The sequence below is a fragment of the Gastrolobium bilobum genome, unplaced genomic scaffold (assembly GCF_033153095.1).
Source record: "Gastrolobium bilobum isolate Gb01-03AN ecotype WA unplaced genomic scaffold, APGP_CSIRO_Gbil_v1 utg8959, whole genome shotgun sequence".
Lineage (NCBI taxonomy): Eukaryota > Viridiplantae > Streptophyta > Magnoliopsida > Fabales > Fabaceae > Gastrolobium > Gastrolobium bilobum.
The window spans coordinates 1-11,237 of record NW_026899316.1 but is presented as its reverse complement, the minus strand read 5'-3'; the positions used below and the strand labels follow the sequence as shown (position 1 = coordinate 11,237).

At 36.5% G+C, this 11,237-nt stretch overlaps 1 protein-coding gene across 2 annotated transcripts; it reads right to left on the bottom strand.

The window, feature by feature from the left end:
• Positions 1–3,276: 3,276 nt before the first annotated feature.
• LOC133289495 (U-box domain-containing protein 3-like) lies at positions 3,277–8,158 on the bottom strand. 2 transcript variants are annotated; one of them, XM_061487456.1, is made up of 5 exons: positions 7,999–8,158; positions 6,581–6,861; positions 6,252–6,368; positions 4,143–6,068; positions 3,277–3,719 (listed from the first exon to the last, which is right to left on the bottom strand). In XM_061487456.1, the coding sequence occupies exons 1-5, from the start codon at positions 8,006–8,008 to the stop codon at positions 3,654–3,656; spliced, it is 2,400 nt and encodes a 799-aa protein (XP_061343440.1). In that variant the 5' UTR covers positions 8,009–8,158; the 3' UTR covers positions 3,277–3,653. The 2 variants fall into 2 exon arrangements, with proteins under 2 accessions (XP_061343440.1, XP_061343441.1); XM_061487457.1 differs by lacking the exon at positions 6,581–6,861.
• Positions 8,159–11,237: the final 3,079 nt, after the last annotated feature.

Genomic DNA, 11,237 nt, shown 5'->3' with positions numbered 1-11,237 from the left:
AGGCTATCGATGTGATAATTGAAGTAGTGAAGGCGTTGTTTGTGGTATTTCTGAGAGGGGAAGCAGGATTTCATAAATGTCATGACTTGTGAGAACAGAAAGAGGACCAGTCACCGTGTTGTTATTTCGCTTTAGTGTTTACTTACTACTTTCTATTTTCTAGCAGTATCTGTAATGGAACTTTAAGTACAATTTCTAAAACTTGGAAGGGCGTATTTTTTTGTCTTATGCTCTCTTACCCCGTTAATCGTAGGAAGACTGACCATTTTGTCATGTTTGTCAAAAAAATTTACCAGTCACGCCAACAGTAAATTTTGTCAAAATGTCACGCGACATATTTCGCTACATTGTCTAGCAAAATATGTTTGCATATAATTCGCTACACAGTGTAGCAAAGTATGTTATGTCAAACTGCACAGTCAGAAAAAATGACACGTGTCAAGCAGGCAGAAATTCGCTACATTGTGTAACGAATTATGCTTGGATTCTGCCTGCTTGACACATGTCATTTTTGCTGACTGTGTAGCCTGACATAACATATTTCGCTACACTGTATAACGAATTATATGCAAACATATTTTGTTACACAGTATAACAAAATATGACACGTGACATTTTGACAAAATTTACTGTTGACATGAGAGTCTGGTAAAATTTTTTTGCCGACCATAATAAAATGGGCAGTGTTCCTTAATTGTATCTCTGCTGAATGTCATTATCTTCTTTCAGAACACATTCAATTTACTCGTTTATGCAATATAAAGTCAGATACCTGGAAATAGTAGGATTAATTATAATACAATTTTCTCGTGCAACGTATAAAAAAAATAGTTGAAATTTTTTCCCTTCTCTTTATAAAAATTTCACTTACTTTTTTTTTGTATGTTCTATAAGATAACATGAAAAGTAATATCTCCTTAATTATTTTAACTAAAGTAAACGGTATTGTGTCTTATAATTTGATTCAGAGAAAGACAGACAGAGAGAGGCTTTTATGACAGAACTTAATGCTTTAATGGGCTTCAGTGGACCCAAATTTAGTTATGTGATGGTACTTAACGGAATCAGGATTTCTAACTCCAAATAAGAGTTTGCCCAATTATACAGATCATAGACAGCCGGTTCTTTAAGGAGGCAACAAGTACTCAAACTACTGTCTAGTTAATGAATTATTTCTTCTTGGACCTGACTGCAAAAACCGCGAAAAAACTCATCAATTGGTTTTACAAAAAAAATTCCAGAAAAATATTTCTGCAGTTAATACAAATAAGTTATCTGCATTTATTTTGAAAACGACATTGTTTTGAAAGTAAAAGATTAGAAAATTAAAATTATAAAGACTATAATAACCCTGAAATAAATTAAAATTATAAAGACACTATGATTTTCGTCCCAAAACAATGTCGTATTGAGCTTACTGCAGATAACTTATCTGCAGTGACTGCAGAAAAATCGAAACCTTTTTTTTTTTATCTGATTCGCTTTAAGAGATAAAGGAATTAAAATTAAAATTTTTTAGGTTCAATTATGATATACTAGAAGGATATTCAAGAAAGTAGTTGAGAAGTAGATGAAATTCTGATACATAATTTCGATTCTTTTTGGTAATCAAAACTTGTCTAAGTGAAAGTTTAACTATTTATGCATGTCAATAAAAGCACTCGTTGTAAAACGTGACATGATGTTGTTCTTTTGGGCATCAAAAGCTCTGCTTACTTGTACATAGGATGCACTGAATGGGTAAATTTGTAATTTTCAATTGCCCATAACTTAGGTAAATTCCCATCCAAATTGGATGATCCAAGTCTGGGAATCGTGTGATGTTTCTCTTTTCTTAAGGAAAAGCAAAGCATAATACTAATATCTTCGTCTTGTTTTGAAATGAGATTTTCTTGAAGATTTTTAAAGTGGAAATATATGGAATATATTCCGGAACCATTATTAAGGTAATAAGGTTAAGATTTGCTCATACTTTGGGCAAGGTACGTCAAAGCAAAGTATGACACGTAATGAATATGGCTTTTTCTTTTTCATTTCTTTCTTTCACGGTGGCAATTAAATTTTGACTAAAATTTTACATTAGAGTACATTTAGTACAATGCGATTAACCATTACATTTTTTTCCCCCTCCGTTCGTGACGAATATTAGAGTTAGAAACCAACTTCTAACTCTAATAACGAACTAATACAACACATGAATTCATTGAATTGCTTTTCAGCTCTTGGGGGCAAAATTTGTACGCTTTTTTGACCTAATTAGCACGTGAGACATGTACTAGTAGGCCACAAAGAACGGCCCCTATTGAGTATTGTTAGTGTCAATTTTGTTTTTGTTTTCTCTTCTTTGACTAAAGACATGACCTATTGAGTATTGTTAGTCCCAATCTTGTTTTTAGGTCATGTCCATAGGCAGAATGTTATTGGGTTAATGTAGAAGATCTCAAAGACAGCTAGTTTTCACACCCAAATTTACATGGCAAATAGCCCCATAAATTTGGAAATAATAATGAATTGCTTCTGTTTATCATTGTCCCTGACCTGACCCATTTCATCAAAATGGTAACGCAACCTCCCCCAAGAACAAGAGTTTCTCAATTATCAGTTTTATTTTTCAGAATGATTCTCGAATATACACATTGCAACTGTCGGCACTAAACAATCACACAGAATCCAATGTGGACTAAATCCAGCAATGTTTCACTATATTCTCTTCACCGCACTTGATATAAAGCACTGTGTTTATAAAGAAAATATAAATAGGCTTAGAAATCATAAGCAATAATAGTTATTCATGAGCTCAAGCCTAAACTATTAAAAAAGAGAAATAAAAAAAAAAAAAAAACCCCAAGATCCACAAGAGTACCTGAGACTCCCGTTGGCTTTTGTCATCTAAATGCAAAATAAGAACCATATCAATAGCAACAACTAGTATATCTAACCACAAGCCATGGCTAACTCATTGTCTAGATGTGCTTAAATCTAGCTTAAGCTTTATCTGTTTAACAAACAAACCAAGCATGGCCTGAACCTGAAACCAGCCAACAACTTGGATAATACTCGAAACTCTCAGACTGTAATCGACTTTGCATAACTCTGAAAGTTTTTATTATTATTATTATGCAGAGGTCAATAATCCACATGCTAAGCATTGATATATAATATATACAAGTCGAAGTGAAAGCATGGATTGATACAGTGTTGAATAAATAGTAATCAAACTAAATGCTAAACTAGCAGAATAAGGTACAATAATTTATGGTAGGGTAACAAGATTCTATACCATATGTACAAATATGTACAACAGTGACTAGGGACCCACATCAGTTATGACTTATGAGTTATGACTCCAACAAAACAGCGTTTTAAGTTTACATCTTGGCAAGCTAAAGCTTCAGAATTAGCTTGCCTCCTAAAAACAGACCTCTCCACTAGAAAGAAACGAAGCCACTAAAGCCAACAAAATAAAAGGGGGAAATAAATAGCCTATAGAAGCAGAAAAAAAAAAAAAAAAAAAGGCTTAACAATGGCACAATTGATAGAATTAAAAAGAATAAAAAAAAAAGTAATGAAAGGAGTCTTAAAGTCCTCACTAGCAGAAGGAGTTATTAAGGCAAGAAATAAAAAGGCTATAAAATAACCAAAATTGTCTATCTTCATGATTTTCCCTTCCCTGTAGCTCCTTCACGCTGATTACGAAAATGACTGAGAAGTTGTTGCGCCTGCATGTATGTGAACAACACGTTAGTTAGAATTTCTTCCACATTTCAGATTATGCTTATGGCTTTGGATACTGTATGCCATGACCATCAATGTTCATATACTCATTCATAAGTTTCAGTGTTACTGAAAATTTCCATGTGAAAATAAATATATCTTTGAGCATGCATTATGTTTTCTCCTATGTATCTACTTGATAGGAGAAAACATACTGAATGCACTGCTGCGCATATCTTAGAAAGCAAGATTTCAGTACTTATTCCAACAAACTGAATGTGTAACCATGATTGAACCCCAAGGTTTGAACACTCTACCTAGAGATGGATAACAGCTAATTGAAATGGAGTAAACTGAAGGTATATGAACATAACAAAAATTTAACCGCCAAAATAGATGACAAAGACAAAAGAAGATTAGCTCCATACCTTTTCCTTTGCTCTTGTTGTACCAGACTGAGATAATGCAACTAGGGGAGGTACAGCCCCTTCTTGGAGAATGAGGGTACAAAACTTACGACTATGAAGACATAGTTGCAAGAGAATTGAAGCAGCATTTTCCTTTCCCCTCTGTGAACCTGATTCAACAATTTCAACCAGTAACGGGATACCCCCTTCCCTTGCAATTCCTAATCGACCCTCTGCAATTGTTGACAGGTTTGCCAAAAGAGCAACAGCTTTGTCAACCAATCCATCAGCAGGGTTCAATAGCAGAACCAGAAACTTCACAGCTCCAGCTTGAACTATACGAGCTTTATTCTCATGAAATATTGATAGGTTAAATAAAGCAGTAGCAGCATCCTTCTTTCCCCTAAGAGTTCCTGAGGCCAGAAGATCCACCAAAGCTTTAACTGCACCAGAACGGCCGATTTTTGCCTTATTGTTATCTATTACAGAGAGGCTGAATAGAGCTGCAGCCGAATTCTCCCTGGCACCATCATTTCCTGTCTGCAAAACATGGATAAGTGGTTCTATGGCTCCTGCTTCCGTAATCAAGGCCTTGTTGGCTTCATTAATTGACAAATTCAGTAGAGCTGTCACAGCATGTTCTTGTGTTATCTGTATGTCTGAATATAGCAGTGAGAGTAAAGGCCGGATAGCCCCACACTGCCCTACAATGATACGGTTTTCCATATTATGCTTAGTACATAGCCTCAATTCTTCTGCAGCGGCAGTCTGTGTTTCATTTGATTGACTGTGGAGGTCTTCAATCAACTTATTGACATGAGATGTGGTGGTCAGTTCATCAGATCCTAAGTTGGAAACAGGATGGGAATCAACTTTTGAATGGCTAGTAATAATAATATTATTATTCTTAATATCCATATTTCCAATCTCCATCTGTCCCATTTTTGATCCAGGGCTTTGAAGTTGCTTTTCTGATAACCAAGGAGAAATTCCTGGTTCTTTTTTTGCAAGGGAAGCAGGACAGCCATTAGTAATTTCTCCAGACAACTCCACATTTTGATGCTTATTAGATATCCCTGGCATCTCTTTTGAAACTGGAAGTACATAATCAGTACTAGAAATAGAACTTGAAAATGATTCACTCCTGCTGTAACTACATGAAGGTGCAGGGGATTGTTGCTCAAACTTTTCTGTCTCTCCACTCTGGCTTCCATTGGATTCTCCACTTAATCTGAAAGCGTTATCACCCTTTTTCTTCTCAAATGCATTTCCAGTTTGAAAAGATGATCTTGAATTGGAATTGCTACTATGTAAAGAAGAAAAACTACACACACGATCTAAATCATGATGCAATAAATAATCTGACGGGGACGAAATATGGGCAGAATTACTGTGTTTCGAGTTAATGGAAAGTTTGACATTATTTTCATCACACCAATTTGCTATCATAGCTTTAACAGTATAATTGGGAATGAGATTTGTATGGGTAAGTCTTTGATGAGTCTTGGGACAAACAGTCAGACCGTGATCAAGCCACTTTTGGATGGATTGCCTCTCATATGTTTGACCTGAAGCCACAATAACAGGATCCAACATGAGTTCCAATGATAAAGGACATCGAAAGTATGGTGGGATTGAGACACTACTTTTGACTTCAGAGCACTCAATTTTCATTACATAATCACGTAAATTGCACATAAGATTCACAATTTGGTTAATTTCATCCATGTTCCCTTTGGTTTTATCGCCTTCAGCATTCAACCTTTCCTTTTCCACAGCAATACTTTCTTTCAGGAGCTCCTGGTTTGATGTAAATTCAAGTAACTCTATCATTTCCTTTAGATGTTCATAGCAAGGTTCAATATTATCCCTTTGATTTCTCAGTGCTTCTTCTATATAGATCATTGCTTGTTCTTTCTTAAGACACTGGAGTTCCTGTATATAGTGCTGAAAAAGTTGCTAGCAATTAGTCTCATAATTTTATTGGTCAAGAAGACACTCAAAAAAACTGATAATAACTTTTCCTGCCAAACACAGTAATTTGAATTTCCCCCCTCCTTTTCCTTTGGGAGGGGCATCAGATAGGAGCATAATGACCAGGAAAAAAGTAACTTCCAACCATGGACATACCTGAAGATTAGCCAAAACGGAAACTGATGCAGGTGACTTTAGGAATCTAACTATCATATGACAAATCTTAAGTGAAGCGCCCTGTAACTTAATCAACAATTCCCCACTTTGAAGAACCTAAAAATAGAATAATCCCAACAAAACAGTTAAGAGTTTGCAATCAACCTTTCCAAAAGAAGAAAGAGATATTGAGGAGGTATTGGTGGTTCATTTTTTCCTTTCAACCTTGTTCAAATGCCAACAAAGAGTCTTAGGATCTTAAACAAAAAGAAATAACAGTTACTGAATAATGGTGTTAGTTTGAGTATAAGACTTAAGTAATTACTTACACTATGAATCTTGCTCATCTTTGAGTACCAATTTTCAATGAACTCCCTAGCTTTATTAACCCGAATGTCCAATTCTTCACATTCTCTATACAGATTTTCATCCAAAGGGATTTTGTAATCCACAACATCATCAAGCACGGGTTTCAAATGCTTTAACACACCAACCATATTATTAATGTTCTTCTGAAGGGGCATAGGTTTCACTATTTGGCAAGAAACTAGATGAATGAATCGAGAGATGCTGTTGATAAGACATTTAACAGAAGTTGTATCCGTTTGACCTGCTTTGATAAGACCATATAACAAACTAACATTACAAAAACGATTAAAAAATTAAAAAGGAAACATTTGTAATATGTACCAGGGAATCAAGTTGAATTTTAAGATAGCCTCCTTTTTTTGTGTGGCTAAAATGCAGGTAACCCCCTCTAGCACTAGGTCAACTGCAGAAAAACTCCCTGTGTTTCAAAACTCAGCAGCTTGGCTCCTTAAACTTATCAAACAAGGTAGAGTAGTATAAATTTAACCCTTGTGCATGTGTAGCAAACCCTTGTAAGGAGCCAATATGCACGGTTTGGTAAGTTCAAGGAGAGTTGCTAAGTCTTGAACCATATGAAAGTTTTCTTCAATTGACCTATAATTGAAGGGGATCCCTAGCATTTTAGCCTTTATTATTTATTCATTTTCAGTTCTGACTTTCCAACAACAATTAGCAATTAAAAGTAACTAGACTTTATTATTGAGTAATAGTACCACATGTTTGTGTCCATGCATAAACAAATATCAGCAACTAAAGACTCAAATACATAAACATTTTTGAATGTCCAGCTAAATTAAATAAGAGTAATAGATTTGCATGAAACCAACTGAAACAAAAACGAAAGGCAAATGGATTTCACTTGCAGGTAAAACGGGGTCTAGTACAAAATTAGAAAGAGATTATCAATGATTCACTAAGTGAGGCCAAATGAAATAGCTGATACAGGCCTACTCCAACAAATTCTCCTAATTCAATAACAACGTAAACTCAAATGATCCTAATCTAACTTTCAAACAGAATTTTCATCTTCTACAATCATATATTAATAATAATAACATGCTCCAAATCACTCCCTCTTCTAGACAACTTCTCCCTAGCTTTTCCACCAACCAGTTATCTTTCAATAACCAACACAACAAATCACTCACAAAGAGCTTCAACAACAACAACATAGCAAAAGGTACACAATTGTTAAGGAATTTCTCAAACGTATAACACCCTCGCTAATCCTCACAAAACCCAGAAACCACCCAAAGCTCATACTTTTGGTAAAAAATATCAGAAGATTCCCAATGAATCAAAAACTAAAAAAGGGCACCTAAAAAAGTCATAAAAACATTAAAAAAAAAAAAAACTTTGGATAATTGCATTTGCATACCTATATGCATGGTTCTGAAACTCGAACGCTGCTACACAGGTAAAAGAGATCCTGATCAATTCCAAACTATGAGAATTGAAGTTTCCATAAGCAAAGTGATTAATGAATTCCAATGGTCACTGAAGGCCTTTCTCTTCATTCCTGGGAAGCCTAAGGCAGAGGGTCCAACAACTTAAGGGAAATTTTGATCAAATTAAGAAAACAAAATAAACATAGAAAACAGATAAAAGGTTAAAGTGGTGGGTCCTTAAAATTGTAATATGGTTGTAGGTTTGTTGGATTTTGTGGGAAAAATTTAATTAAGAACATAATACCAAAGTTAATACTGGATTTGAGATGTCATTCACTAGATTAGGGCTTTTTGACCCTTATGCCCCTTAATTAATAATTAATTACCAAATTGCCCCTCATTCAAAACTATTTCGAAAATTTACCCTCCCCAACAAACATAACACCAATCTGCCCCTGTTTGACCGTTGACCACGAAGCCTACCCGGGTACACCATTACCTACCCGGGTAAATTTTGAAACTTTTTATCTACCCGAGTATGTAGGGGTGTACCCGGGTAGAGTTCTTGAATCTGGGAAAATGTTTGAATTATTTACCCGGGTACGTAGCAGTGTACCCGGGTAAATCGCGTCCAGAAACCCCAATATGTATGGGTTTCGGCCATTGTTGCGAGGTATAGGGTTTTTGAAACCCCAAATCTTTCTCTCTTACCCTCTCTAATCCGAAACATCACACATATTTCATCTCATCATTTCAGAAAGCTGAATCTTGGGGGGACATTGAGATTACATCTCCACACTCCCATTTTGTGCTAAAAAATCTGAACCAACCTCCAAACCCAAAACCTAGATCTAATTTTTGTGTGAAAGATGAGTTCAAGTCCAAACATGGTTCCTATAGTTGTTTACTACAATGGGAGGCATTTTGAAGGTCCGAACGGTGTCCGATTTGAAGGAAAAACAAAAACGATGAAAATCAAAGTGGGCACTACATGCAATGAACTGAAGGAGAGAATTCTTCAAAAAATGGGGTCAGAAGGCATACATTCCATCCACCGCATGATAGCCAGGTTAGAGACTGTAGTGGATATGGATACAATATACTACATTGGAAACGATATAAATGATGATGAAGATGTGGAGTTCGTAACAGATGCGTTTGTTGAATGGAAAGTATTAAAATATATTGAGATATATGTTGAAGTTGATGTTGGACAATCTTCATCTTTACCGGTGCATACAACCACTACTGCACACTGTACCGGTCAAGAAGATACAGTTGTACGATCTTCTGCACCTCCTCAGGTAGCATGGGATGAGGATGAAGAGGATGAAGACGAGGACTATGTGGACAGCGAAGAGGAGGGAGAACCTGAAAGTGCTATTCCAGAAGGTGATTCGTCAGACACTGATGTGGACGGTAATTTTGAGGCTGACATGAGCGCCGTAAGTCTCGGTACCCCAGCCTTGTCACCACTTCATGTCGACCCAGTCAGTAGTGGTAAGTTATTAAATTTGAATATTTGCTTTAGACAATTTATTATTTGTGGTAAGTTATTAAATTTGACATGATCTTTAGATGCAGGGTCTGAGGAGCCATTCTGGAATGAAAGCCAACATTATTCATTCATTAACTGGGTGCACCCTAATGACGAGTTGGAGATCCTATATGGCGATGATGACTTGCACGGAGGTTGGAAGTTAGGAGATCCGTTATTTGTGCAACAAGAATTTGGGTCCAAACCAGAATTGCAACATGCTGTGAAGATACATTGTATGAAGGGGCGCAGGACAGCCATAGTTGAAAAAAGCGACGAGTCAAGATTTGTTATGAAGTGTAAAAACCATGCTGACGGTTGTCCCTGGTATATGAGGGCAATTAAGCCGAAGAAGGGAGCTAACTGGGTGGTCCGTAAATGGGGTCAAGGTCACACATGCCTAAATCAAGGCCTAGCACAGGATCATAGACAGTTGGATTCAAATGTCATTTGTGCGGCTATAATGAGTATGTATTCTACTGTTTATTTAATGATTCAGATTAATTGAGAATATGGTAAAGTTAATTTTTTTTTTCCAGATATGTTAAAGGAAGATCCATCCACAAGACCAGCTCTGATACAGGAGAGGATACAGGGAACATATGGATACAACATAACGTACAGGAAGGCCTGGAAGGCAAAAATGAAGGCCATCGTTAAGTTGTTTGGTGACTGGGAGAAATCGTACGCATTCTTGCCAAATTGGCTAAAGTATATGACGGAGGTGAATGTGGGTTCTGTGTTCAAACTTGATACAAATCAATGTTTTGATGAACGTCGGGTTTATACAGACAGGGCCGTATTTCAAAGGGTTTTTTGGACATTTCACCAATGCATTGAAGCATTCAAACACTGCAAGCCTATAATTCAAATTGACGGCACTCATCTGTATGGGAAGTACAGAGGTACTCTATTGATTGCAACATCTCAGGATGGAGATGGATTTCTGCTCCCTATTGCCTTTGCTGTTGTTCCTCCAGGTGAGTAAATAATTTTGCTTTGGGGTATGTGAAAGCATGTGACCCTTCTTTGCCACTTCATACTGTAAATATTTTCTGAGCTCATCCCTATTGACTTTGTTGTTGTTCCTCCAGGTGAGAGGTTGGATGATTGGTCCTGGTTTCTTAGCCTTTTACGTTTTCATGTCACACACAGGCATGGTATTTGTCTAATATCCGATCGTCATCGAAGAACTAATGCATATGTCATGGTTTTTTGCAGGGTACACATGTTCAAAGATAAATTTCGACATTAGGTACAAGGAATTTATCGAGAACAATCCTGAAGTTGCTTCATGGTTGGATGCGATTCCGAATGAGCAATGGTGCAGGTCGTATGATGAGACAGGACGTAGGTTTGGTCATATGACAACTAACCTATCTGAGTGTGTGAATAAGGTGCTTCGTGGAGCACGAAATCTGCCTATATCTGCATTGGTCAAGATGACATTCAGTAGACTCGTTGAGTATTTCGTCAAGAGACGTGAAGGGATTGAAAAAGATATCTCACAAGGTTGGATAATTTCAAAGAAGGTTGAGGCAGCGTTGCAAAAAAATGATGAATTGGCTGGCACTTATCGTGTGAGGATATATGATAGTGACCTGTTATTGTTTGAGGTTGAGGATGCCTACAATCAATCTACACACGAGGTCGGTGACATCATGAGAGTGGACTTAATCAATCGTACATGTC

What these genes read in the sequence shown, in the direction of transcription:
- LOC133289495 (XM_061487456.1), bottom strand. An exon ending in AGATGAGCAAGATTCATAGT is followed by an intron (nt 6,369 to 6,580) that starts GTAAGTAATTAC and finishes TTCTATTTTTAG; the next exon opens with GTTCTTCAAAGTGGGGAATT. An exon ending in CAACAAGAGCAAAGGAAAAG is followed by an intron (nt 3,720 to 4,142) that starts GTATGGAGCTAA and finishes ACATACATGCAG; the next exon opens with GCGCAACAACTTCTCAGTCA.